The sequence below is a fragment of the Syngnathus floridae genome, chromosome 20 (genome assembly GCF_059516105.1).
Source record: "Syngnathus floridae isolate MCC-2025c chromosome 20, RoL_Sflo_1.0, whole genome shotgun sequence".
NCBI lineage: Eukaryota > Metazoa > Chordata > Actinopteri > Syngnathiformes > Syngnathidae > Syngnathus > Syngnathus floridae.
In genome coordinates, this window is record NC_142432.1 from 937501 (window position 1) to 964186 (window position 26686).

At 44.2% G+C, this 26686-nt stretch overlaps 6 protein-coding genes across 9 annotated transcripts in view; 2 read left to right on the forward strand and 4 right to left on the reverse strand.

The window, feature by feature from the left end:
• rsu1 (Ras suppressor protein 1) overlaps window positions 1-2141 on the reverse strand; it is a 3159-nt gene extending 1018 nt beyond the window's left edge. Inside the window, exons 1-8 of the mRNA XM_088364097.1 lie at window positions 1984-2141; window positions 1756-1866; window positions 1338-1388; window positions 1110-1230; window positions 876-994; window positions 593-675; window positions 394-508; window positions 60-192 (exon numbers count right to left, since the gene is read on the reverse strand). Coding sequence (XP_088220223.1) covers window positions 60-192; window positions 394-508; window positions 593-675; window positions 876-994; window positions 1110-1230; window positions 1338-1388; window positions 1756-1864 — 731 coding nt within the window. The 5' untranslated portion in view covers window positions 1865-1866; window positions 1984-2141. The remainder of the gene's footprint in view (window positions 1-59; window positions 193-393; window positions 509-592; window positions 676-875; window positions 995-1109; window positions 1231-1337; window positions 1389-1755; window positions 1867-1983) is intronic.
• A 169-nt stretch (window positions 2142-2310) lies between these two features.
• Window positions 2311-3980, reverse strand: alg14 (ALG14 UDP-N-acetylglucosaminyltransferase subunit). The gene is made up of 4 exons (XM_088364098.1): window positions 3799-3980; window positions 3315-3466; window positions 3077-3199; window positions 2311-2864 (listed from the first exon to the last, which is right to left on the reverse strand). Exons 1-4 carry the CDS (start codon window positions 3938-3940, stop codon window positions 2634-2636), a joined length of 648 nt encoding a protein of 215 aa, XP_088220224.1. The 5' UTR covers window positions 3941-3980; the 3' UTR covers window positions 2311-2633.
• Window positions 3981-4220: 240 nt separating this feature from the next.
• zfhx2 (zinc finger homeobox 2) lies at window positions 4221-15777 on the reverse strand. Of its 2 annotated transcripts, none has more exons than XM_088363965.1 (5): window positions 15692-15777; window positions 12839-12997; window positions 12221-12278; window positions 7611-11635; window positions 4221-7367 (listed from the first exon to the last, which is right to left on the reverse strand). In XM_088363965.1, exons 1-5 carry the CDS (start codon window positions 15734-15736, stop codon window positions 6936-6938), a joined length of 4719 nt encoding a protein of 1572 aa, XP_088220091.1. In that variant the 5' UTR covers window positions 15737-15777; the 3' UTR covers window positions 4221-6935. The 2 variants fall into 2 exon arrangements, with proteins under 2 accessions (XP_088220091.1, XP_088220092.1); XM_088363966.1 differs by lacking the exon at window positions 15692-15777 and adding an exon at window positions 15510-15678.
• On the forward strand, window positions 14630-18485 carry thtpa (thiamine triphosphatase). Of its 3 annotated transcripts, none has more exons than XR_015854713.1 (5): window positions 14630-14668; window positions 16704-16773; window positions 16956-17504; window positions 17825-18001; window positions 18351-18485. XR_015854713.1 is itself a non-coding variant. In XM_088363976.1 (4 exons), the coding sequence occupies exons 2-4, from the start codon at window positions 16704-16706 to the stop codon at window positions 17923-17925; spliced, it is 720 nt and encodes a 239-aa protein (XP_088220102.1). In that variant the 5' UTR covers window positions 16272-16364; the 3' UTR covers window positions 17926-18031. The 3 variants fall into 3 exon arrangements, 1 of the variants encoding a protein (XP_088220102.1); XR_015854712.1 differs by lacking the exon at window positions 14630-14668 and adding an exon at window positions 16272-16364; XM_088363976.1 differs by lacking the exons at window positions 14630-14668; window positions 18351-18485 and adding an exon at window positions 16272-16364 and having other exon boundaries at window positions 17825-18031.
• Window positions 18395-23756, forward strand: dcaf11 (ddb1 and cul4 associated factor 11). The gene is made up of 15 exons (XM_088363970.1): window positions 18395-18570; window positions 19184-19421; window positions 19539-19666; window positions 19748-19866; window positions 20037-20101; window positions 20344-20444; window positions 20601-20747; window positions 20907-20961; window positions 21229-21297; window positions 21522-21579; window positions 21804-21989; window positions 22127-22280; window positions 22385-22537; window positions 22631-22737; window positions 22938-23756. Exons 2-15 carry the CDS (start codon window positions 19198-19200, stop codon window positions 23007-23009), a joined length of 1638 nt encoding a protein of 545 aa, XP_088220096.1. The 5' UTR covers window positions 18395-18570; window positions 19184-19197; the 3' UTR covers window positions 23010-23756.
• Window positions 23757-23884: 128 nt separating this feature from the next.
• Window positions 23885-26477, reverse strand: psme1 (proteasome activator subunit 1). Its single transcript, XM_088363975.1, has 11 exons — window positions 26291-26477; window positions 26065-26097; window positions 25701-25763; window positions 25467-25580; window positions 25292-25337; window positions 25024-25121; window positions 24852-24920; window positions 24707-24774; window positions 24579-24633; window positions 24411-24497; window positions 23885-24078 (listed from the first exon to the last, which is right to left on the reverse strand). The coding sequence occupies exons 1-11, from the start codon at window positions 26327-26329 to the stop codon at window positions 23998-24000; spliced, it is 753 nt and encodes a 250-aa protein (XP_088220101.1). The 5' UTR covers window positions 26330-26477; the 3' UTR covers window positions 23885-23997.
• Window positions 26478-26686: the final 209 nt, after the last annotated feature.

Genomic DNA, 26686 nt, shown 5'->3' on the forward strand with positions numbered 1-26686 from the left:
AAATAAGTGACATAAAATACACTGATTATATGCACGTGGGGCAGTGTGCTTATACGTACTATTTGTAGGTCTCCGATCGAACATATTCAAAAACATGCGAGACTCCCAGTTGGAACTGGTCACCTATGGGAGTGACCCAGGGATTGTTCTCGGCTTTGAAGACCTGTTTTGGACCAGTCAAATCCAGATTACCTAAAGAATAATAAAAAGACATTTTGAAGACTTCATTTGGATCAGTAGAGGCGCCATTAGTGCTCATTTCAAAATCTACGCTGTGTATATTGCTGTCCGCACGCAGTTTTTGAATTTCAGCGAATATGACAAATTGATATATTCTTGCTAAGCCGCATTGACGGTAGTAAAAGGTTGGTCAGATCATTGTCTGGTCATTACCCAGTTCCGGAGGTAGTACAGTCAGTCTATTGCCCTGTATGTGAAGCTCCTTGAGTTGTACCAAATCCCCGATATCCTTTGGGAGTGAGATCAGATCATTGTCCCGTAGGCTCAACTGGGTAGGGGGGAAACATTCAGTTGATTTCACATTTCAAATCATCACAAATGCACATTTGATTCCATTTTGCCATCCACTTACTATTTGCAGCTTGGTCATCTTTCCGATGTCAGCTGGCAGGACCTCAAAGTCGTTATCGCTCAGATATAGAGCACGAAGAGTTGCTGGAATACAAGAACCATTGTTTGTCGGATGTCAATGTAAAAATATATTGTAATCATTTATTGACTCATTCAGGACTCTACTTGTGCCATATGAAGTATTTCAAATGGAGTTTTTCTTTTTTACATCTATACATTTACAGTAGAGTTACATGTATGATGTCACCCTTTGAAAAGGACCGAGTTATTTACTGGGCAATTACTTAGATAGAAGAAGTTTCCGGGCAATGAATCTTGACTTAGGTTATTGTAGGTGAGGTCCAAAACTTCAAGCGCTGGCAAAGAACCAAAGCCTCTGGGCAAGTTGTAAAGGCGGTTCATTCTGCGCACAAAATTCAGCCATTGTTTTACCGCAGATGGAAGAAAGCTTAGTCAAACAGTACTAGACAACAATCTATATCGTTCCTTCTAAAAGAGGCATCTGAAAGCAAGCATACCCGAGATTAAGGTGTTTCAACTTCTGAAGACTGCTAATTTGAGTTGGGAGCTCTTCAATTTGGTTGTTGAACATATTGAGAACCTCCAGGTTTTTCAGCTCAGATATGTTGGCTGGCACCACTGAAAAGAAAAAGAAAACGTTCTGGACATTGCTCCATCGGAGTTATACCTTAGAAATGGTACACAGGATTTATCGGATCATCAAACAAGAGCATATTGTGGCTTACCTGTCAGCTTGTTGTGACTCAGGACCAATTGAGTGATGTGGGACAAAGTGACTAAAAAGTCAAAGCACATGAAATCAAGAAATATTTAACATTTTTTATATAACACACACACACACACACACATATATAGATATACTATACACATACCTATATTGGTTTTTAACAGACAGACAGACAGACAGACATAGGGAAGATGAATAAACTATGAACTGATGAAGTGTTTGGATTGTACCTTAATGTTCAAACTGTATACAACTGCACAACGCTTACAATAAGTACGTCTTTGGAATCAAAATCAACTTCAGCTTTTTAACCTGATGTAGCATGACTACAGTCCCTTAAATTCAGGGGCAGAATGGGTGGGTACACAGTTCGTTCACTTCACGATGAGCTCGCAAAGTAATGCGGATATCCTTACATAGTCCGGGGATATCCAACATGTTCGAAATGCCTCTGTCACACATTTCAACATCGGGAAGGTTCTTCTCCCGATTCTCATCCACTATTTTCTTCAATGACTTTGACATTTCTGACGATGAAAAAGGGAAAGACAATCGCTCGTCAAAATTCAGTGCTACGTCAAAGCTCACATAAAAACGACAACCACAACTAAATACAAGGAAGGCATAGAAAATACAAAACTTACTGTTGATGCTTTTTTTACTCGCGTCCAACACTCCAGCTTCGCCTAAGTACGAAAAACACGATACCAAAAAAGGATATGGAATTCGACAAATATTCTTCTTCTAATACTGTTTCAGCAGTCTTTACGCGGGGAATGCGTAATTCTGCCCTCTACAGGCAAGACTATGATAGAGGTATGTATGTATGCGTGTAAATATATGACTTTTTGTTCTACAGTCAGCTTTTACATGAAACATAAGCTGAATAGTTTAAAGTTGGAAAGGTTTGAATCAGCCAAGAAATGTAGAAATTAAAGGGAGGAAACAGAATGAGTCCAAATACAAGAGGGTCTTGTAATGGAGAGAATGTATAATTTTTAATAGGGGAGAATTCTTGGAGACAGTAGGCATCGTAAAAAGTTGGAATGGGTTGAATACAAATGCGTGTGTGTAAATAAAGTAACAAAATCCCACAGTCCATTAAGGCATATTGTCCCGTACAGAACGGTTCAATATTTTGCAGTGAACCGCAGCGCCCCTAGTTTGTTTTACAAGCGCGCCACCAACTTTGAATCACTTGTAAGTGTGGTGTGACCTGAGGTAAACAAAAATTAAAAAGTAACATTGATCCAAAAACATTCTGTACACCACTTTTTGGATACAAAAGTAATGATTACACAATTCTGCCGAGGAAAATAGACTTTGGATAGCTGTTCCTCAGACTGGCCCACTGCACAAAAAAATAGTCTGAAACGTGGTAAAGGATTTTCCCTGTGAGCGACAACGACTCCACCCGACAAAGGCTTTCAATAAAAACAATCATGACTTTCTTAATTCCCACAATTCCAAGCAGGAGTCCTCCTAGGCAAAGGGGAACACAGGTTCCTGGGCCATTACACAGCACCTACAACAACAAAGAATATGAAAAAAAATGATCATAATCTTATTTATTTTGGGAGGAATTTATACTAACAATGAAATAAATACTATAATATTACTGAAGACTAAATTGTCAGTAGGTGTGAGTGAAACAATAGCTGACCGTCCCTTCAGGGGAGTGTGTCCGCACATGCGCGTGCAAACACACAGCATATTTTTATGAGAATGTTGACTCACCATATCTGGTCTGAGCCTGAAGATCAGGGGTAAAGCATAAAATTGGGCATTCAGTGTGCTTAAAACTGAAGAACCCCATGACTGATGTACCTCTCGGCTCCGAGGGATCCGATGAATGGTAAACTAAAAACATACAGAGCATTCATCCAATTTTGCATACGACAGCATCAATGTTCTACTAGTTTACTTTGTTGTAGTCCACAACTTTAACGCCGGTCAAGTAAAATAAGCTACTTACTTGTGGATCACAATCCAAGATCTGATTGGATTTTTCAAATGCACGGATTCTTTCTTCACTCATCGTATCTGTATCCGCAATAATGTAGTATCGAGGTGAGTAGGCACTGGAAAGGCTCTTCATCAATCGCAGGATTTCTGTAGTGTGACCACCTGAAAACACATAGAATGACCTTGTTGTCATCTACAATGACAACAAATAATAACATATAAAGCTCCTTAAGGTTGGCCTGACGCAGAATTTTTTTCTGGGGTAAATACATTGGGCACAATACCTGCTGCGGCAACCACTGCCTTGTAAGTTGCTATGAGTCAGAAGAAAACAGAAACATAATAAAAATAAAAAAAACGAATCATCCGGTTGTTACAGTTTCCTCAATGATTGTGGTACATTTCGAAGCCTAAAACGTCCAAGAACCCAAAAGAGATCACAAGGTGTCAGAGTACCTCAAGCGTACGATGAAATTGCTATGTATGACTTTTACCTGATCCTGCAACGACAAGGAGCCCAATCCGACCTTTGATACCAGGTTTACAGTTGCGCCCATTCCTGACAACTATATATAAACGTAGAATAAGTAGCAAGCACGCTACAAGAATAATAGAGCATCCTAACAGTATGGTCATGACAGTTCTTCTTCTTCCTCCTTTTCTTCTTCTTCAACCAGGTACTGGCGGATTTTAATCAATTTCCAGGTGCTTACCGCCATCTACTGTGGAAGAGTGTGTATTACCAGTTATTCACCAGTTTGTTGTGTAGCCTATACTATAAGTTTAGAGAAGACGTCAACAGTCATAATGGCCCTCTGAGGGAAACTATGACTACAATGCGGCCCAGTATAGTAATAGTTTGACACCCCCGTTTTAGAGCCTTGTTGAATCATAAAATGAAGTCAGTTCCACTGTGTTTCCCAGGTTCATCTGATTTTATTTTTCTGTATATCAAAGAAAGCATAATGAAGACCAAACACAAAAGGCAAGGTACAGTGAGGAAGGGGCGAAAAAAACCTAATCAGAGGTCTAACAACACATAACAACACTGCCACTATTATTGTTCAATATTCAGAGGAAAAACATGCTCAGTCTGAGCAGAGCAGAGCAGAGAGGTGGCATGAAAACAAGAATGAATAAATCAAAACAGCATGAGTAGTAATGGTAAATTCAATAAGTCGTAGTACAGTTATAACGATAGTGATAATCAACTTGACAATGAAATGTAAAATAATAAAAGCAGATCTCCATAAAAACCTATTTGATTTGGACAGTGCAACACCGCGTTATCCCAGTCTTGACATCCGAACACACGCATACAAGATGAATCCCGACAGACTAAACGTGTTGAAGTCATGAAAGAACACTGCCACACACCGATTCACTCGTCATGTTGCATCCATGGCTGTCGTTTTTGAAATGTCTGTAACTTGTGCAAATATTGTGAACTAGTGCAAGAGTCAAGCCGTGGGATGTCCTTTACAGTTTGCATTTGTGAACACCTCTTGATTGCTTTTTGGTTGTATTTTTTTTTTTTTTTTTTTAAATGACACAAAAAAGGTTACTTTGGAATATCACTTTTTAATATATATCATTTACAAAAAGTTCCTTTTAGTTCTGCATTTGAGTTAAAACTATAACATTAATATACAAATTCAAATGGAAGGAAAAAGCTCTTAAGTGAGTTGTGTCCTTCAACACAGCACCATCTTTTTAGCTCTCAGTCAAAACGATACATTGCAAGAATGGAATATCCACAATTGGCCTGCAAGATATTGGTGAAAGCCAATTTCCTCCCTTGTTTGGTTTGCACATATCACATCGCATTTCACAGCATGTGCATTACCAGGCTAGGTACGAACAAGAGGTGGTGGTGGTGGTGGTGGTGTTGGGTGGGGGGGGGGGATTTGAAGAAGCACTCATGCCTTTCAAATTTTATTGGCCCTTCCACACTCGCGGTGAAATTCTTATTTTGAAAATAATATATTATAAAGATTTTTTGCTTTTTTTATTATAGCGGCATACACTACTCAAAATAGTTGATAATAACAGGATTTCATATGTGGACCAAATTGGAACTCGAAACTTTTCAAGGTTCACGTGTGCAACTGTTCAGTGTTTCAGTATTAATACTACACGAGAAGCTGAATGGCAAAAGTCACCAGAGGTGATCAACCCATGAAATGAAATGTAATGCAATTTGCTGACGACATTCAGTCTTGAGATCCTTTTGAGATGAATTTGTTGCAATGGCAAGATACTCGTCATGCGGTCTGAAATATCTCTTTGGAATGAAACGCCAATCAATTCTGATCCAACCTGTTGTGAATTCTGCCATTCATCCTTATAATAAAACACCAAGCTGTGGCCAAAAAACAATACAACACTGAAGAGTGCTGCACAATGAAAAGTTAAAAAAAAGGTCAAAATCATTTCATCTATAAAATATATAATGCGTTTTTGGCTCTGCCCATTATTCCAAACTTTTTAGGGCGGGCAAATGAAACCCACAGGATTGCTTGAAGTTTTTTTCTCTCAGGAAACACCACACGAGTTGGACGTTTGTTTTTTTTTGTCCCGGGCTGAGAAAAAGCTGGCAAAGATTTCCGAGGCAGGATTTGCTCACGTTCTATCAAAAGAATGACATTCATATAGATGTGTAAATTAGGGACAGCACTTAATTTCACTTCCATATGCCGTAAGCTTTTGCTTCTTGAACAATATTATGTTTACACCTAAAGCGTGACTCAAGAGACTAGCAAGAAAAAATATATATATTAAGGCATCCAACATGCATGAATGCATCTTTCCATAAAAAGACACTGGCATTAGAATGCTTCAAAACATTTCAATGTAATATGCGTCAAAGTGCGGTATGCCAAGATTCCTTGCAATTTTTATAAGTTGGTTTTTTTGTCTGGATTGTCATGACCATAAACTATAAACATGGCAATGGGGGGGGGGGGGGGGGGGGGGGGGGGGGTCAGTGGGAGGGAAGGGGTTTAAAAGCCCTACTCTCTTAGTACCTCTATTGTATCCCAAACGTACATATACGCAATAGTCCATAGATCATATATCCAGTAGCAAATCAATAAAAGCCACCGTCAAAAACGCATCACATTAATTTAGTCCATTCCTCTCGTACAGAACCAATCTTTGCCCGGGAAGTGACAGCATTCCATCCCCCAAATATTCCATGGGAGCAAAGTGGTGGGAGTTATTCCATGTTAGCCCAAAGAGTGACATGGCGGTTAAAAAGCGTCGTCATCAGTTCATCAATTCAAGCCGCGCGAGTCACGTCCCTCCAGAGCTTTGTAGGAAGGGCGTTGAAATCAAAGGTGTTTCGCGAAAGGATGAGATGAGTTCAAAAAGTATCATCCATCACTCACATGGCAAACTGATTCAATCAGTAGCAGCAGGGGAACTGTTTGGTGTTGATTCGGGGTGACGTTGGAGTTATTACAAAGGTTACAAATGGGAAAGTGGGTGCTCTTGGAGAAAAAGCCAACTTCAAAGCCAAAAAAATTAAGTTAGGTGGCGAGGAATAGTGCTCAAACGTGTTTGTTAAAACTGGAGGAGCCCAAATGGGTCCAAAGTTAGTGTGCAGACCAATCCTGATCTGAAATTCCTTTTAACTGCTGCTGGTAGCCGTGGCTGGGGGCACCTTGATGACAACCACCCCTGCGGAAGCAGAACCGGTGACCGAAGAAGAATGGCCAACCTGCAAGTTCAGGTTGACGCCGCCCGAACCTCCGGCGGCAGTTCCGTTCTTGTTGACCAGCGCGGTGGGCTGGCCAAAGTTAGTGGTGCGTAGCTTGGCGAGGTGAAGCGACGAGAAGACGTGGGCCCTCGCCGCCGCCCGCGATTCAAAGGAAACCTTGCAGACCTCACAGCAGCCCGTCAGCGTTTCGTTGGGTGCAGACTGGCCGCTTGCCAGGGAAGTGGGAGTCTCTGTGATGGTCAGCTGAACCGGTTTGGGCAGGATGGGACGGTTGGCTTTCAGAGCGTTGTACTGCAGGTAACTTCCCGAGCTCATCGACACCTTCCCCCCGGCTTGAGGACCCTGTGGCAAAAGGGGAGAGAGATGTTAAGAAAAGGGAATATCACACAACAAATTCTTCATCCGATATTATGGCATCCTTATCCATCCATCCATCCATCCATCCATCCATCCATCCATCCATCCATCCATCCATCCATCCATCCATCCATCCATCCATCCATCCATCCATCCATCCATCCATCCATCCATCCATCCATCCATCCATCCATCCATCCCTTTTCTAAAACGTGTCAAGGAGCTTACCAGCTTTTCTTGCTGTAGCCTCCAGCGCTTCTCCTTAGCTCTCGTGTTTTGGAACCAGATCTGCACCACCTTCAGGGGCAGGTTAAGCTCTGCACCAATGGCCTCACACTCCATGGCATTGGGGTGGGCGCAGGTCTCGTAGCAGGACTGCAGAATGGAGAGCTGCAGGCAGGACAGATGCGTGCGCGGCCGACGACTCGAAGAATGGGCCAGAAAGTTGGTGTCCGTGGGGCTGGATTTTCCCAGGACAGGGGTGGCCGAGCGGGCCACTTTGGCCGAGTTGGGGGTGTTGGGACTGACCGGTGCGATGCTGGGGGTGGGAGGAGGGGGGATGGTACGGGGAGGCGGATGAGCGGGAAGAGCCAGTTGCTCTCGTGACAGAGTGTTGATCCTGATGGAGGCTTTTGGGTTCCAGCAGCTAAGGCCGTTTGGTTTGTGGGGAGACGCGGAAGGGGGCCTGTTATCCATGGGCATGGTGGGCAGCTTGGGCACCATGCGGTTGGTCAAGCGAGGTGCCGTCACGTTCTCGTCGTCCGCCTCCTCGTCGGTTTTTTCCTCCTCGCTCTCCTCCTCCTCCTTCAGTCGAGAGGCAACGGGAAGAGGATCCTCGGGAGGCGCTAAAAGGGTGGGCGCGACGCTGGATGCAACTTTGAGCGCCGTGACGCCGCTGGTGCCTTCAAGCTTGGCCTTTGACATCACAGAGGCGCCGCCGCCCACCACGGGCGTGGCCGAAACCACTTCCTTGGGCTTGATTGGAATGGGGGCGTGTTTTTTCACCACGACAGGTTTCCGCTCCGTCTTGATGAGGGTGCGCACGATCGGAGCGGTGGTGATGAAGCGCCTGTTGTCTTCCACAGGCTTGTTTGAAAAAATGGGCTTTGAGAGCGGCCAGGTAAATTTGATGAGCGGTTTTCCCACCGCCGCCAGGGTGCCGTCGCTGATGAATCGGACCTCACCCTTCCGCTCCCTCGCCCGCATGTTCTGGAACCAGATCTGAACCACTTTTTTGGGAAGGTGAACCCATTCGGAGATTTGTTCAAACTCTTGTTTCCCGGGGTTGGGATCTTTGAAATAGCATCCATACAGTACGTCCAGTTGCTCAGCTTGAATGATGGTCCGAGAACGGCGCATATCGCGATATCTTTTCCCTTTGGCCTTCCTTTGCTGTGTTTCTTGCTCCTTCTCCTTGTCATTTTCACACACGGCGGCAGCGGCGGCGGCATTTCTTTTCTCGTCCGGCCTGGTGTAAACGCTGGCCTTTGTCAAGTTATTGCTATTGACCAGATTCACACGACTATACGAGGAAGGCATAGCGGCGAGAGATTCAGGTTTAACCTGAACGACAACCAAACCTTGAGATGTTGGCCTCAAGCCAAGACCGTCCAGCAACTGACCTTTCTGTGCTGAAATGTTATCAACCTGAGATGAGGACGAATTGTTTTTCCCCATACTAAGGTCTAGCGCAGTCTCACAGTCACCGCCGCCGTTGGCTAAATATTGAGAGGATTGGCTCATGGGGCTGGGCGATTGAGAAAGGAGAGAGCTGGAGAATTGTGCGATGGCGGGCGAGTTTGAGAAGACCGGTACTTTGCTTCCGACTAACGACGGTGTCAGCGAGAGGACATAAGGGCTCAGGAATTGAGTCGAGAAGGGAGCCAGAGATAGCGGGAGCGAGTGTAAAGCAGCGCTTGGATTCTGCTGGTCCAGAGAGTAGGGCAGAGGACCTGGGGGATCCCCTTGGGCTTCCAACTCCAGGTCCACATCAGGATCCAGTCTCTCCTTTTTCACCTCCACTTCATGTTCAAACTCTCCTTTCCTTTTCTTCTTCCCCGACTTATTAGTCCCCCCACCATCCTCATCCTCATCGTCGTCCTCTGCGTCGGAGAGAAACACCGTTGTGGAGCGCAAGACTTTCCCCCCAAAGGAGGAGCCCTTTTCACAGTGCACCTCGTGTCGCACTTCATCTTTGGCGGCGGGGCTGTCCGGGGCCTCCCGAAAAGCCGCATTCTGACTTTCCTCGTCCGTCACGATCACAGAAGTGTACACCTCATTTTCGGAGTCAGAGGTCAGGCAGGAATCTCCCTGGCCCTCTCTCCCGACACCTTTGGGCCTGTGCTGCTTTCTGGCGCAAGACAAATCAATGGCCTGACTACCCGACACGTCAGCGTCTTCGTCCTCCTCCTCTTCGGCTATAACGAGGGAGCTTTCTTCATCATCAAAGTCATTGTCACTGCTTTGCGTGCTGGTTACAAATGATGACGAGCCCTGTTGACGTGCCAGCTCCGAGGCTCTCTTTCTCTGTTTGGCATATCTGGCTTGGCAAAGCCACTTGCGTACTTCCTCCTCCGACAGCCCGACCTCTCTTCCCAGCGCCTCGCAGTCCTCGCGGAGAGGGCTCGCGGCGTCAGCCTCGCTTCGCGACTCGAAAAAAGCCCAAAGCACCTCCGATTGAAATTCTGACAACGCTGGAAGTTCTGGATAAACGGAGCCCACGGTATTGCAATGTAGTCGATATTGGTTGCTTAAGGCATTTGAAAGCGGACTGGATTTGGCGGGAGCGACAGATCCACAAGGACTCGTCGCTCTCTGTGATTTTTGCGGAGTAGAATCGGGGCTAAGCGTGAGCTTCAAAGGAGGAGGGCTGTAGCTTGGGTTACTCACCATCGACGGGGAAGGTGACAGGATGTTATTATGGAGGCTCTTCTCTACGGCAACCGGAGAGAATCCTCGACTTGCCGAGTCCTCATTTTCCACGTCCGCGCGACGGGCCGAGGTTCCGCTATCTCGAGGTGTCTTCCGAACGTCTTCGTTCACCTCATCCGGCGCTTTGCTGTCGACGTCGGAACCCTCTTCCTCAGGTTCTTCTGTTTTGATGCTGTCCTTGGCCTTGACCTGATCCAAGGGCTTTTCAATCATTTCCTCTTTGACCCTCTCCCCGACTGCTGGTGTATTACTTGGTGGTGCAACAGGGGCCCACTGGTTCTGTAATAAACTAAGTCTTTGGGTCAGGAGGGCTTGCTGTGCTGCATTGAGACCTACAAATGGCACACACTGGGTAAGGAGCTGTCCTTGCTGGTTCTCTGGAGACTGCTGGGTTTGCTGGGCTTGGAGCCCGTTCAAGATCAATGGCAAGACCATGTGGGGCTGAGGCACAATTTGAGATGTATCGGCACCGGTGGGCTGGCTGGGTGCAAACAGGGACGGGAGGAGGGGGTGTGGGAGAGTACTCGGGCTGGATGTGAGGAGGGTGAGAAAGGCTGAGACAGCCTGAGCAGAGGCCACAGGGGTGGCAATGAGGGAGGGAGACGTTTGGACGTTCTCCGCGTCTCTCGCTCTCGTCACCATCACGGTTGCGGTCGTGGCGCAGTTAGCGTTGGTCACCGCCTTGCAGGCTCCGCTGGCCGACGTACTCACTGCGGTCTTTGGAGTACCGGCACTGCCGCTTCCGCCACCGCCGAGGGCACCTGCATTGTTCACAGCATTTCTGCTGCGTGTCTGGTGCAAGACGGATTTCATATGACTCTCCAGGGTGATGGCATGATTGTAGGAGACCCGGCACGTAGCGCACTGGTAGGGTTTGTTTGATACGTATGGGCGAGAAAGAGCAGGGCTGGAAGGAGCTGAAGGATCACTTTCCCCACCTTGGATTGTTGTCATTCTCTGAATATGGGACGCAGAGTAATAATGAACACTCAGGGCAGTTTTGCTGGGAAACCTTTCCTGACAGGCGTTGCATTTGAACGGAGTGCCATTTTCGGCAGGCACGCCATTTTTACCGGCGCAATTTGTACTGTTGTCGGCCATATCTTCACTTTCAGCGGCAGTTTGCTTGGCTGCTCCCGTCATTTCATTTGCATCATCTTCTGGCTCTTCTGGCTCCGTTTCAGCTTCACTCCCCTCCCGATCCAACATTCTGTCTTCTTCCATCTCTTTATCACGATGTTGCTGAGGTACGTCGAAACAAGGCCGCCGGCAGATTTTGGAGCTGATGTCTTCGGATGGCCTCACTTGTGTACAAACTGCAGCTGATAAACACCAAACACATGGCACATATTAGGATACTGTTGGTCAGACAATACAAGACGTGGGGTTTAAACTTAGAATGCCAAGAAACTACACCGGTGAGTGAGTAAATTGTGAAAATAAATGTAATAAAAGCTCAGACTAAAGTCTCACTGAGAAAACACACAATATCGGCTTTTTAGTTACGCTCCCGTTCTGACTTCAGTACAAATTCGGTCAGTCTATCATGAAGCGAAGCTAACTTACTGGTAAAGTCACAATTTAAAAAAATACTAAACAATAAATGCACTTGTAGGTGATAAATAAAAAATAAATAAAAAAAAGGAAAAAGGAAATTCAGTAAGTTTGGCAGTAAGCAAGCAGTCTTGTTTCACATCACATGAGACATCCTTACACCACTGCGTAAATTAGGTCACTGCGTGTCCTTTCCAAGGTCAAAATGCCTTGACGGGACCATCAAAACAAATTAGTTTTTAGTTCCTAGTAACCAAGTCAAGGATAACAATATCATATGTTGAATCTAATCATTGAATACTTACACTGAAATCAATTAAAAAAAAAATGTTTTTTTTTTTTTTTACTCTTACCTGAAGATAGGAGAGCACTTTCGTTCTCTTCTTCCCTTGCACGCTGTTTCAAAACAGACTGTTAAAAAAAAAAAAAGGGAAAGAAAATCAAAGAGTCAGCAAATAATTCTAAAGCAACGGCTAGTTCAGATGTGTTTTCAATTCCACAGTACTTGGGCGTGGCTTGATTACACATAGCAACTATGGAATGCCTTTAATTTTCTAATTAGCCCCAAGGCATACATATAGCGACTCCTTTTATCTGCCAGAACACAAAACCGTTACACTGCACCCATTTCAGATAAACAAAACACAGGGATAATCTTGCCTGGCGCAATTACCAAGTTTGCTACGTCAAGTAACCGTCGACTGTAAACTCCTCTCCATTTGAGCAAAACTGCACTTATCTTGTAGTCGAGGAATCTGAAGCCTTAGCATGTGTTTAACAAGTCAAAGAGCTGTCAACCATGAGCGGCATTACGAAATTAAGGATTCGAAGAAAAACAACAAAAATGTTACTCGATGATCACGTCGACACTTGATGAAACGACAATATCTTAAAAAGAGCTGTGCGCTGCTTTGTGCTCAACGCAGATAGAAGCAACAATGTCATCCAGGCTCATTTTGGGCCACACTTACAATGTCTAACAGTTTGTCAACACATGTTGGAAGTACATTGTGTTGCTCAGTGAGGTGTCGAGACAGGGAGGCTTGGTCTTCTTGGCCTTTTTGGCACAAAGGGCACAGCCGTGCTGCTTTGCCATTGCTGTAATTGGTTGCTTTCTCCCCAGACTCCTCCTAAGGAAAAAAAAAAGTACAAGTTGGTAGGGAAGTTGTCAAATTTCTGGTTTTTCAAGCTTACCGAGTTAACAGTGCATTACCATGAATAGAGCTACTAAATCAGACGTTACCTAATCTAATTAACATGCTTAACTAGGAGATGGGGTCATTAACACTAAAATGATAAATGTTTCGTTAAAGAAAGCTTGAAATTCAAGCATTTATTTCACTTAAGAGCACTTGTGGGAGGAGTGAACACTGCTTGAGTTCATTTAAAAACGCAGATGAAAAAAACCAACTTCCTTGTTCACTCCAAAGTGGCTTCATATCATTTCATATGATGATTCTTTCTGTATATGTGATTCAACACCACAATCCAGGCAACATTCCTCCTGAGTTAGTCACGTCTTTTGCAGGCTTTCAAATGCTTCACAAAGTTGACACACAATAGCTCATTCAATGGTAACATCAATTTGGCATCTACTACTCCATAATTCCAACATGGTGTTGCTGTAAACAACAGACATGGGGATAATAAACCGTGCTAAAATGTGGTTACTCTATACGATACACTGCATCTTTATATCGGCCTTCCACAACAGCTTTCGCTACAACAAAGAGCTTTATTGGTTAGTATTACATTTGCAAACCGTAATTAGCATGACTATATTTAGCATCACCGAGCGCGGAGGGGAATTTTGCATTTCCCAAAAATCACATTTCAGAAAGAAGAAGAAAAAAAAACGTTTTTTGAGCTTAAGCCACTAACATTGGATCATCAAGGAGAATAAGTCATTTTAGATGAGTCACTAAGGTAATGCCAGTGATGTTACAATTATAGGATCAATATCAAGTAGCAGCCCTAATGCAAAATGAGCCAGTAAGTTTGTATTATTTTCTAACAAAAGTCTCTTAACTAAGATAGTGATTTCTTCCAGCCACTTTGCGGAATCATCAGGTGTGCCACGGGTAAACAAAATCAGATTGCACGTAATTATTTATTACAACCAATTATTTTTTGACCCAACCCATCCATGCCATCTATGTTTAGTGGCACGCAGAACAATTAAATGATCTTACATTTTTCTGTGGTAAAAATGTGTTCCTTGGCTCAATAAATGTTGAGAAATACTACTAATGTGTAGGACATCAACAGTCAGCCTAAAACTTAACTGCCAATCTTTTGTTTCTAGCCATTTGAACACCCAAATGCCATGATCAAACACCTTTCATGTCGTCTCTTTTATGTCTGATTATAAATAGAGTAACAAAATGCAACCCAAGTTGCCCAATGCAGCGAACAAACTATCGTCAATGCTTCAATTCCTCACTTCTTCGTCATGCCAATTAGCAAGCTAGCAGGGGTACATGACCAAATAACACTCGGAGACGCCAAACAGCCTCATGTTTAAAAGCCCCATGAGGCGTAACTTGAGATTAAAAGCGAAAACGCAACTTGACTGGCCTTTCCGCGATAATAGTTGACTAATTAGATAAAAGTCTAATTAGCTGGATAAGCGAATCAATTAGCTAGCAAGCTAGGTTAAGCTGCTCCCCCCCCCGCTCGCCCCGGTCTTGTAACACCGCAAAACAGGGGGCTTTCCGGTTACTTTACCAAAAAACAAGTCAGGAGTAGATGAGATCCATTGAGTGAGCCTATAAGAGCAACACACCGCAGCAAGACTCCAGGCGAGTTCGAGCGCGGTCGTAAACAAAAAACGGGGAGTTCGAGTCGTGTCACTTTGCTAGGCTAGTTCTGTTAGCACGCGAGATAATTAAGCTCCGAACGGGGCGAGTCTCTCTCCACTCCCCCTCCGTTTCGTACTCCGCATGATCCAGGTGGCCCTCAACCGCAGCCACTTCACCCCGAGACATGAATATGCACTCCCTTTAACTCCTTATCCCCCCAAAAAACACGGCCCTCCAGTCGTCTTACCCGTCGGGCATTTACTGGTGATTCGCCCGCCTCCTGCTTGCTTTGCTTGCTTGCTTAACAGCTCAAATTGAGGCCTACACTGACTAAAGCCGTTTAATTAACGAACGTTCTCAGCTTACAGATGTGTTTCGAAAACACTCGCCTCCCCCTTCCCTCGTCCACTCAGACCTCCTTTTGATGCCCCCCCACCCCCCTCATCGGTATCTTTTAGCCCCCGCAGTGCAACACATGCTCGTCCTACGGTGACATTTATAAAAGCGTAATTGGTGCTAGGAAGTAAACGCTTGGGGAGGGCGTAAAAGAAAAAGAAAGCAACGACTTAACCTGGTCAGTCGACAGTCGCGATCGGCTCCCTCGGCGATGGGGGTGGTCTAATGAGAGCAGAACAAGGGGAAACACGGCCCAAAAAAGTTTCGAATCGAACGCTGGATTTCCAAAAAGGATCGGGATTAGTTCACGGCGCAATCCGTCGCTCGATCTTCTATCGGTTGCGGGCCGGCCAACCAGCCCTCCACCCCACCCTACCGAACCAACCGATCGCGATTGGCGTTTTAATTAAGTTCGGAGCAATTAGCAAATATCTCTCGTCTTTACCTGCATGGTGGCCGCTCCAGCACACACACGCACCCACGCGCACACGCACGCACACACACACACGCGTTTTTCTCCGTGGATTCCTCACAAGTGAAAAGTTTTGTTGCCTGCCTTCCCTCTCTCTGCTTCTCTCCCTCGGTGTCTCTCTCTCCCCCCTCCCTCCATTCGCCCTCTCTCCTTACCCTAGTAAACACACCACAGCTCCCCCCAAGGCTGATTGCTGACATTCAGAAGGGACACACGCGCGCGCGCGCACGCACGCACAAACACATTCTGCCTTGAAATCCCTTATGTAACGCCCAGATAAAAGAGATAATTGAAAAATACAAATACAGGTATTTAAATTAACCATGTGGGAACAAAGAAAACGAATTGTGACTAATCACGTTACACCTGTGTTTTACATTTATAAGTAAAGACCTGCATATACGCATTTATTACTTTTAAAAACAAAACAAAAACAAAAAGATGCCCCCATTCTGCCAGTTCGAATAGATTTACAGCGAGGTAATTAATGATACATTAAACAGATACAACACTCAGCTTGGGAGAGTACTCGCGTCAATTATGTCTTTATTTTTATGTAAATGAACACATGTGCGTCCGTACAGAGTAAATATTTGTCCCAAAATATACAGGAAATTAAAAAAATAGGCACCATCTGCACGCCGCTGCGCTACTGGAACAGGAAGTGACGGCCATGAAAGCCCTAATAGGTGTCCTTAATTGCGCCTGTCCAGAAATTGACTTGCTGACGTGTAGGGGGAGGGAGGGAGGGGGGCTTCCGGAAATCGTACGTCGCTGAGTGTTTCGATGTCGATGTTCTAAGGAGAAAGAAGGACTTGACTTTTAACGGTGTGTGAGTTTCAAGATCCGGTGTTAATACAAATTGTAGTGTTGGTGGCTTAACTAGCTGCAGATAGTGGAATTTCTATTGCAGTCGCGTCTGATTTGCAGGGGCAGGTGCAAATACAACACGAAAGGGAAATATATATATATATATATATATATATATATATATATATATATATATATATATAGGGAACTGTATATAGGGAAATATATATAATATAATATATAATATATAATATAAAAATATATAACAATATTTCCGACAACGACCTTCAGGTTTGACATGAGTTTCATATACTTGTTATCATGCTATGGTGTGAATATAAATACATTTTATTTCAGATGAGTATCGAAGTGGAGAGAAAGTTTGTATGCAATGCCAACAGTCTGAAAACTCTGGAAGAAATTGGAGGTATGTATGTTTTACTGTTGTTTTAATTAGCCTAAAACAGGACATGGGCAACTATGGAAAAGTCACTTTCCAACTGCTTTCATACATAAAAATAGAATATACATGAATCATCTATAAGATGCTTGTTTTCAGTTTTAACCATAATCTTTTATCGTGTCCCTCTTTCTTCCATTTATATTTAGTCTGTGTCCGTCAGCACCAGTTCCAAGACCGATACTTTGACACCCCACAATTTGACCTCACTTTAAGAGACGTGTGGCTGCGTCAACGTAAAGAATGCTGGGAGCTCAAGTGTCCAACTACAACAGTCAAAGGAGGGGAAGAGTTACAAGACGAACCATCAAAAGCAGCCACGTTATGCACTCGCTACAAAGAGATAACCAATGTGGCCGATATTCAGCTCAAGCTGAAAGAGGTTCTAAAAGACAGTGGTGAAAACAAGTCCCCAATAACTGCTGAATGCTGTCAGACTTCAACTGACCACCATGGTCTTGGCAATGCAGAAATGAACTGTGTGCCAGAAGAAGATTGGGCGAGTGCTATGAATCTGGTATGCTTTGCAGAGTTTACCACAATAAGACGGACATTCACTTTAGAAGAAGATGGCGTGAACGTAGATTTGGACGACACAGACTTTGGCTACAGTGTAGGAGAAATAGAAGTGCTCATACCAGAGGGAGGAGATATGCAGGCTGCCCTGGACAAGATTCACAAAACTGCAAAGAAGCTTGGTGAGCTCAGAGCTAATAATTGGGTTTATTTTTGCACCGAGCTTGCACACACACACAGCACAGGATAAAAGAAGGGCAGAGCGAGAGTGAAAACAATGTTAATAAAATTATTTTGTGTTGCAAGTTGATCTTTCTTGAATGTTAATAAGAATACAAATGTTATGCAGAGGCGTACAATTTTATAGACAAATGATACAAAATGACGCTTCCTTACCACATTCAAAATTGCCACTTTCTGGTCTCGTTTCCTCTGGTTTAAAGCCACATTCCACCTCGCCTTCATCTTTTTGAAGTTGAATTGACATATGTTCTCTCACCAGGTGTGGCTGGAGATCAGGCAGTTGATGGGAAAATGTCCGTTTACCTTCAAAAAAACCTCCCTGCACACTATGCAAGACTACTGAGTCAACACATTTTGTAGACAACCAACTTGCCGCAATGAAGAGTCATCGGCAGTGCTGTTATTTAATTGTTGAATGTATTGAAATTGATTGCAAGTAAGACAATAAATATGTTTTCTGCTTTTATTGTTATATTAATCAAAGTAGGACTCCTGGATTGAAGAGCTTTTAAAGTCTTATGGGTGATTTGATGTTTCTCTATTTTGAAATTTCTCACCAACTTTACAGTCGTTTCCTGCAAAAGTTGAACTTTGGCTAAACATTGAGCTGATTACAAAGTTATATTTCATGATATACTATGTTATGATGCAATAAGAGTACGGTATTATAGATTATGTCATATTATATGAATGAATCCATTCCTTAAATCAAGAGCCACTAGTCTGTTAGAATAATTGGTCATTACATGATTCATTCTTAAATGACTGCATTGTATTTAAACCAGGAAGCCTCGGCGTTGCCAGTGACGTCACGGCGAAGGGGCAGCGGTACACTTTTGTAAACAACATGGCGTATCACCGACTTGCCAACAGATGAAGCACCGTGCAGACAACTTTGGGATTTGATATCAACCAGAAGACGTTTCATGTTTTTCTCTTGAGAAGTATCACAACGGGCCAATCAACCTCAGAGCGGTGTCAAGGAGACCGTTTGACATCCAAACGGTACTGTTGACGTCAAAGTCGTCGTTTAGCATTGGGGCTAGCGCCCCCGAATGTAGCAAGAGCAAGAGCACGAGCACGAGCACGAGCACGAGAAGCAAACAGTACAAGACGTGTGCTAAACATGTCAATTAGAGACATGACTCCAACTAGCAGTCTCCAAGCTACAGCATTTCTTGATATCCAATTAGCCGGATGGCCACTGGAATCAAAGGATCTGCGCTTTGATATTGTTTTGGTGTTTTCAGCTCGTTATATCGTCACATTATTTACCGCTGTCGTGTTATTTCAATATATTTACTGTTAAGTCGTTTACTCTTTGTCAATATTGTTTTCATGCATCCAAAATATTAGCGTCCAGTAAAATTAAAAACGGTCCCATTTGATTGTTTGATTGTAACCTCGTATCACAATGAACGACTTTGTCAATAGCGCGTTGCGCATTGCTAAGTGCGGTGTCTCACTTGACAGGTTTTGAAAAGAAGAAAAAAAAAATCAGGGCATCATTTATGGAAATTCAGCTATGCTACTATGGTTAACATTCTGCTCTATGTATGTAGGAAATGTCATTGAATACTCAGGTGTCATATTGATGTCAACTTTTTCTTCTGGCCAGGTGCTCTTCAGTCTATGGGCTCTCAGTCCAGTTCTGGGATGTCTGGTGGAAGGGGATCTTCCAGTGACAACCCAGGTGATCAGTCCGATTTAGAAGAGCAAAGCCAGGGCAGCAGCAGCAGCAGTAGCAGCAGCAGTAGTCATAGTAGCAGCAGCAGCAGCAGGCAGCAAGGAGACGCAGTGTCAGCATCAGAGGAGGACGTTGACTTAGCTGAAGTGCTGGCTTATCTACTGAGGAGGTGAATTTGATTGCTTTAACAAGCTGAGCACATTCCATTCCAATGACTACTTCCTTTCCATGTTTCGCTTCGGTTTGAATGTAATCCTGATAGCACTTGTGTTGTGTGTTTGTGCAGGGGCCAGGTCAGACTGGTCCATGGCAGCGGAGCCACAGGGTTGCAGCTGGTCCAGTCGTACTCTGACTCCGATGAGGACAGCGACGGGGCATGGGAGGGTCGGCTGGCAAACCACTACAATCCTCCCGGTAAACCCCGAAGGAAGCCACTGTCAAATGTTCTGCCTAACTGTGGACAATTCTGAGTCGTGTTGCGTGTTACCCTCCTAGTGGACACCCAGCCTGACACGCATGAGGTGGACCGCAGTGAGATCCGAACTCAGATCCTGGTGGCCACTGCTTCGTCCGACCTGAAAGGCAAAGCAAGTTTCACGCACATGCTAACAGAGGTGAGTGGTGAAGCTCAACTGTCAAATCTGAAAAGCAGAGGTGGCACAATCCGTTCATTGACAACTAATAAACACTTTTGATATGATTAGTAATACGCTAGCCCCCAAAGTCCTTATTAGTTATCTATTAATGTGTGTGCATTTTTTATTTTTACTTTTGTCTTGATTAGAGGGCACAAGGACGATGTAAAGGCTCGAGTTTTTCCCATGGAGAGTGCAGTCGCATCCGCTCGCAGTAAGTGACTCATAAAAGGCAGAATACGTTTGGGACTTCACCTTCACTTGCTTTCACTGTTTGTGAACTGAACTGTGAACTTCCTCAACACGTTTAACGGAGTGTTTTTTTTTTTTTTTTTTTTAAATGTTCAATAAATGCTGCTCCAATTTCCATATTGAGCCAAATAATGTGATTTTCTTTCTTCCTAATGGAGCAGCACAAGGAATCATTGCATCCCTTGTGTTTTTGCCCCATCCTAGTTTCCTGCCAAACTATGTCTCTCAGAAGGCTAAATACAACCACAAAGCTTTCTGTGGCGTCTACAGCGAGGACGGCAACATGTTTCTCTCTGCCTGCCAGGGTAAATGACCCACACCAAAAGTTGTTTACTCAAATAAATACGTACTAGTGTGCATGAGGTGGTCATGATTGGATTCAAAGCCTTCATGCTATTGCACACATTGTGAAACGAAGCTCAATCCGGTTTGTTCCTTTTTAAGACCATTTTCTGCTTCAGATCAGAACATCCGCCTGTATGACACAAGCAGAGGGCGCTTTCTGCTACGGCAAACGGTGAAGGCTCGAGATGTCGGCTGGAGCGTTCTGGACGTCTGCTTCACGCCGGACGCGCAGCACGTGCTCTACTCCAGCTGGTCGGACTACAGTGAGTACCTAGATGATGCAATTGAGCCTGGAACTTGTATCACTGTCCGCTTTGCGCTGACTCGTCTGGCGATCATTTGAAGGAATCGCTACTCTTTGACTGTGAGAGAGCAGCTGGTGTATTTTTTCACTTCTTTTTCTTTCTTCCTCTCCCCTGCAGTTCATCTGTGCAGTATCAATGGGGACAGTGAAAACCACACTGCATTGGACCTCAAGTTAGTGTTTCCCCTCATAGTAACTTAAGCATTTTCACAGCAGGTAATTTGCCACTACTCAGCAAACGGATATACTCTTCCTTCCATTCCCATCTGGATAGATAAGAATCATTTCTCCTCACATTCATTGTTTGCCATTTGTGTTGTTGCTGTCCCCGCCCCAACTCGCCACCATAAAGGTCATGTGCATTGTTAAAAGAGGTGATGCATCAAGATTTCCACAGTCTGGTGTTGAATCTTTGCATGTGTTTTTCTTTTGTTTTGTAGTCCGGATGAGAGGAGGTTCTGTGTGTTCTCACTTGCTGCATCCACAGATGGAAAAGAGATTCTGGGAGGGTGAGTGAGTGCACTTTGCTTTTCTGGATAATAAAAATCCCCCCCACCCCCCAAGTCGAAATGAAATTGTCTTGTTTGCTCGTATAGCCCAGAAACATCTCAATCTCCTAACGTCTGTTTGTTCAATTGAGACATGACACACGGTTAACTCGAATTTTCGATGGTTGCGTCCAATAAGCCTCCGAATGACACGAGTTTGTTCTCGTCTCTTCCTCACCATTTAGAGCAAATGACGGCTGTCTTTATGTCTTTGACCTTGAGCAGAATAAAAGGACACTGAAGGTGAGTGTTTGTGGCTCGCTTTGTATGTGCAGTTGAGGTGAGCCCAATTTAGTTGAGCTGATATCTATAGCAATAGAAAATGGAGAGATGGATAGAAAACATTGGGATCACTTCATGTGGGTTGCAATTTGAATCAACCACTAGATAACATCCTCCCATCTCCAATGTCTTTTTTTCCCCTGAAATGGTGTCTTTTCTCTCGCTCTCTCTCTGATCTTTGTCAGATCGATGCCCACGAGGACGACGTGAATGCGGTGGCGTTTGCCGACAGCTCGTCCCAGCTGCTCTTCTCCGGCAGCGACGATGCGCTCTGCAAAGTATGGGACAGGAGGACGCTACGGGAAAATCGGCCGGAGCCTGTGGGACAGCTGGCGGGCCACCGGGATGGCATCACCTTCATCCACAGCAAGGTGTCTTATCAGTTTGCCCAAGCTAACATGAGCTCATGTTCACCGCAGGAAGACTTTGAAATTGTATTTCATAATATCCAACGTTTATAATGGTTGAAAATTCTAATGTATCATTGTCATTCTTCATACTGTGCCAGGGCGATGCTCGCTATCTGATCAGCAACTCAAAGGACCAGACCATCAAGCTCTGGGACGTGAGGAAGTTCTCACCCAAAGAGGGTCTGGCAGCCTCTCGCCTGGCCGTCACCCAGCAGAATTGGGATTACCGCTGGCAGCGGGTCCCCCAAAGAGGTATGGAGTCCCACAGAGAGCAAAACCGAAGTGACATAAACAATGCATAAGGGTTCGACACGTTTGGATCATGAGTGTGACTTTTCCCTTTGCTCTCGCCGCAGCCTTGAGGCGACATAAGATAGCCGGCGACACTTCGGTGATGACGTACCGTGGCCACGGCGTCCTGCACACGCTCATTCGCTGCCGTTTCTCACCCGAATTCAGCACGGGACAGAGGTTCATCTATTCTGGCTGCTCCACCGGCAAGATTGTCAGTGAGTGGAACTTCCATTTTCACCAGCCGTCAGTCACTCCTCTGGAGTGTAACCTGTCTTTTTACGCGCGTTGCGTGTCCTCGCTCGCGCCAGTCTACGACGTGCTGACGGGTGCTGTCGTTTCCAAATTGTTGGGTCACGGTGCCTGCGTCAGGGATGTCACTTGGCACCCGTATGAAGACAGCATCATCAGTAGCTCTGTGAGTGCCACGATTCATGTTTACAGGCTTCAAGTGTGCAATTTGATGGATGACGATACATTGATGTGTCCAGGACTGTTAAGAGCAGCAAAAATGATAGAAGATGGTAAAAATAAGTCGAATAAGAATAAAATGCAACCCGACATAAAAACATTTCAAACTAGTTAGTAAGAAGTTCTATTGTGCTCATGTGTCCGCAGTGGGACTGTGTTGTACAAATGTGGGAGCACAGACAAACTCACCCTCTTGACGAGGAGCGGGAGAGAGAATGACAGCTTGGAGCCGGCAGGAGACCAAGACGGACGGACGGACAGACGGAGGGAGGGAGGCAGGCAGGGAGGGAGGGGAGTCCGCTCTCCACAGACTGAGCTTGGCTCATATGATTGCAATATGACAGACACCTCCACGCTTGCTTTAGTCACAAGCGCAACCTTTTCTTTTTTTTCTTATGGCCTGTGACTCTTTGGTGCAGAGCCAAAAGCTGAACTATTGAGTTTTTTTTAAACGTGAAAGTGAAATATATTTCAACACAGTAGGGATAAGTGGAAGGCAATTGTGCATAAATTGTATAGTATTCTATTGACGTTTATAATCTCAAGTGTGTTGAAAAGACGTCACCTCTTATCTCTTCCCAGGGGCCAAATTATAACACAGAGAAAAGTAAACCCCCAAATTTAAGTTTCATAGCTTTCATGCGCCTGCCTGCCAGCGCATAGTGGCTGCATTAGTTGCACTCTTTCATTTTGTCTTAATACTTAGAAATCAAAAGCTTTGTGCGGCGGGAATGCTGTTCTGGATTCCTGGCTGAAACGCACCTCTTGAAAAATGAATTATTTTTTAAAATACATTTTGTTAAACATGAACAAAATGTGTCCAATTAATAAGAGTGTATGTATGTGTGTGTGAGTGTGTGTGCGTGTGCGTGGCAAGCACTACAGATTTGCTCTTGCCTTTTTCTGGCACTTGTATCATATTTCTCTCAACACCGTTTGACAGTATCATTAAAACTTTGACTTGTGTTTCTGTTTGCTTTATAAGAAACAATTCTAGAAACCTCTTCCATTGCTTGGATTTTCAAACTTCTACTGATGTCTTCTAAATAATGTCCCATCACCGATGAGCTATTTTTCACAAATTAGAGGACGAGTGCAAGACTGTTGCTGTTTTATTTGGTAATACATTCCAAAATGTGTTCAAAAATGGCACTGTATGGCATCTCCAGTTTTTGTCAATTGCATCTCTTGTTGGGGGTCCAACACCTCAGTAGATAAGAGCTTTGCAGTCTCCTCGGGGCCTCTTAATCTTGGCGTAGTTCTTGCTGATAATGTCGTACAGTGCGGCCTGGCCGGACAAAAGGGGGAGAAGATTACACATAGAAATGGCAATTGGGTGGGATCTGTTTGACTGTGATGTGTGTTTTTTTTTTTTTAAAACTCTTTTTTTTACATGGATTGGTGACATGGACAGAGGGATGACTATATTCTGGAGAACGACAAACGGACAAGGATGGACCAGCAAAATGTGGTAGCACTGAATATTTGTTCCCTCTCGTGTAGTTAAATAAGTGAACTCACTTGACAGCATGATAAAGCTTTTAGTATTTTTAGTATTTGAGTTCAGTTGCGAGCGATAACTGGCATCAAAGCGCTAGTTGATAAATGGCAGCTTCTTACATATGTGGCACACATGTCCAAGACCATTAGACGGAGCTCGAAGTACTGAGTATCGTCCAACTCGTGAACCAACTCCCGGTAGTCACCCTGCAGAGCACACCCAACAACATGGCGTTCAAAAACAGTAGTACCAAAAAATAGTAGTTCAGTACAAACAAAACTACTGACCACATGGGGCGTTTTAGACGCTTTGGCGACTGCATCCCCTCTCTCGCTGTAATACCTGAAAGCAGATAGGATTACATCACACGCACACACACATGCACGCACACACACACACACACTGGTACACTGACTTTGAAATCTGAGTCTGAAATCCCTCCACCTTGGTGCGTGAGCTTGTCAACATCTCAAACACTTTTTCCTGATCGAAAACAGAAAGCAAAATACTTGAAGAAACACACCCACAAAAGTGATGATTCCATTTATTCTGTTGCTGACCTGCACTGCAACTCCAAAGTTGTCACCGTCTTCAATTTTGGGGATTTGAAGTTGTATCCACATGGTCACCTGAAAGATAAAAAAAAAAAAAAAGAAATAATTACTATCCATGCAAACAACCAATGTGTAGCTAGTTATGTTACATTTTGTAGCATCCACATAAGAGACTGACCGTGTTGATCTTCTCCTTTAGTGTCTGGATCTGAGGCTTGACCTCTTTCAGGAGCGTCTCCACTCGTTCATTGCAGCAGATAGGACCACAATTAGGCCCTGTTACACACAACATTCCTTCCCCATTTACTGATTGAACTCAGCAATATGCAAAATTACTTTTGGGTGAGGAGAAATGCTATTAAAATAAGTGTGAAATTACAGCTACTAAAGGGAAACCATCGAAGCATATAATTCCCAGGTGTGGTTCCTGACTTGAAGGTACTGACCTGAATCCTCCTCCTCCTCCTCCTTCTTGTCTTTCTTTGCTGTTTTCTGCAACGAGAGTAGAGGTTGCAATTTTATTTTTTATCTCTCGTCAATTGTCTTCCGCTAGTGCAGTGATTGATTGCTGTGGAAACACGTGTATTTGGGATGTGCCCATATGACCCAGGAGCTTCCTACATCTTTTTCTTCCTCCTCCTTCTTCTTGCGTTTGGCCTCCTCCTTCACAGGATCCGGGATGGGGATATCCAGCGGTGCCTTTAGGGATGCCCGGGCATCACCGCTGAAAAAGGTCTGACAGCAACAACCATAATATATTGTTCAAAATATTTGTAATCGCCTGACAGCACTAGTTTATATGAACGTATTTGATATTATATTCTATTTCTTGTACGATCTAATTTGAACACTCACCTTCAGGAGCACCTGCAGCGCTTCGATCATCTGAGGGAAAAATGTTGAGACGATCTCTTCTGCCTTTTTTCAATGGAAAGAAAGAAAGACAAGAACATGTCAAATGCAACTGTTGAAGACCAATCTTCAAAAAGAAAAAGAGCAAACTCACGCACGCACGCACAGCTTGAGTTCCGCCCACGAGCGTCACAAAACCAAATTGCGAGTACTTTGACCAGGGTATTTTGCTTTGAAATTACACGCACAACTAATTTGTAGTCATTCGTCTTCCTGGAATTTGAAAACGAAACCGAAACTAAGCTTTGACCTATCTTATGACACGCATAATATATTTGGTGGATGAGTTGACAGTATGCTCCATTACCTCCTTGGTGAGTTTCTTGGAGAAGTCATCCACCTAAAAATAAGAGAAACATGTAAAACTATCTTCATTGTGTCAGCTCGATGCTCTCGTTACACAACAGTTAACTGCCAACGGCTCACATGACATGACCCATTGCCACTTTTCGTTTTAGCAGGACCTTAGCTCGTCGATGTATTGTGTCGTACTGGTTCGACATGATACAAGACATTTAAACACCCGTATTTACCTGCTGCTTCGACTCAATACAGATATCCATAGCGGCCATGTCTTCCTAAAATTGAAATTCACTCAAAATGGAGTGTTGTGGCAGTAGGAAGCAGACGCCGCTGACAGAAAGCAGCCTTTAATCAAAGACAGCTAACGAGTGAATAACGAAACTAAAAGACAATAGAAGAATCCAAAAACTACATCTAACCGCGCCCCCAAGTGCATGCCTACTAGGCGATAGTCGCTGCGGGTCCTAATGTCCGCCGGGTTGCTATGGAGAGAAAGATGGAGGTAGTAGATTGGGGTCAAAGGTCTTGCACTTGAAAAAACAAAACTCGAACTGAAAATAAACGTGTTGACCTTAAATCTTGAAAAATAAAACAATGTTTTCAAAATAGAAATACTTGTATGAAAG

What these genes read in the sequence shown, in the direction of transcription:
- alg14 (XM_088364098.1), bottom strand. Translation starts at nt 3,940, where the DNA reads ATGACCATACTGTTAGGATGCTCTATTATTCTTGTAGCGTGCTTGCTA. An exon ending in TCTTGGATTGTGATCCACAA is followed by an intron (nt 3,200 to 3,314) that starts GTAAGTAGCTTA and finishes GTATGTTTTTAG; the next exon opens with TTTACCATTCATCGGATCCC. An exon ending in TCAGGCTCAGACCAGATATG is followed by an intron (nt 2,865 to 3,076) that starts GTGAGTCAACAT and finishes TTGTTGTTGTAG; the next exon opens with GTGCTGTGTAATGGCCCAGG.
- zfhx2 (XM_088363965.1), bottom strand. Translation starts at nt 15,736, where the DNA reads ATGTCAGCAATCAGCCTTGGGGGGAGCTGTGGTGTGTTTACTAGG. An exon ending in GCTGTGGTGTGTTTACTAGG is followed by an intron (nt 12,998 to 15,691) that starts GTAAGGAGAGAG and finishes TTTTTTCCTTAG; the next exon opens with GAGGAGTCTGGGGAGAAAGC. An exon ending in GGCTACAGCAAGAAAAGCTG is followed by an intron (nt 7,368 to 7,610) that starts GTAAGCTCCTTG and finishes CTTTTGCCACAG; the next exon opens with GGTCCTCAAGCCGGGGGGAA.
- thtpa (XM_088363976.1), top strand. Translation starts at nt 16,704, where the DNA reads ATGAGTATCGAAGTGGAGAGAAAGTTTGTATGCAATGCCAACAGTCTG. An exon ending in AACTCTGGAAGAAATTGGAG is followed by an intron (nt 16,774 to 16,955) that starts GTATGTATGTTT and finishes ATTTATATTTAG; the next exon opens with TCTGTGTCCGTCAGCACCAG. An exon ending in CAAAACTGCAAAGAAGCTTG is followed by an intron (nt 17,505 to 17,824) that starts GTGAGCTCAGAG and finishes TTCTCTCACCAG; the next exon opens with GTGTGGCTGGAGATCAGGCA.
- dcaf11 (XM_088363970.1), top strand. Translation starts at nt 19,198, where the DNA reads ATGGGCTCTCAGTCCAGTTCTGGGATGTCTGGTGGAAGGGGATCTTCC. An exon ending in CTGGCTTATCTACTGAGGAG is followed by an intron (nt 19,422 to 19,538) that starts GTGAATTTGATT and finishes GTGTTTGTGCAG; the next exon opens with GGGCCAGGTCAGACTGGTCC. An exon ending in TGCAGTCGCATCCGCTCGCA is followed by an intron (nt 20,102 to 20,343) that starts GTAAGTGACTCA and finishes GCCCCATCCTAG; the next exon opens with TTTCCTGCCAAACTATGTCT.
- psme1 (XM_088363975.1), bottom strand. Translation starts at nt 26,329, where the DNA reads ATGGCCGCTATGGATATCTGTATTGAGTCGAAGCAGCAG. An exon ending in AGGAGGAGGAAGAAAAAGAT is followed by an intron (nt 25,338 to 25,466) that starts GTAGGAAGCTCC and finishes CTCTCGTTGCAG; the next exon opens with AAAACAGCAAAGAAAGACAA. An exon ending in TTTCAGACTCAGATTTCAAA is followed by an intron (nt 24,634 to 24,706) that starts GTCAGTGTACCA and finishes ATCTGCTTTCAG; the next exon opens with GTATTACAGCGAGAGAGGGG.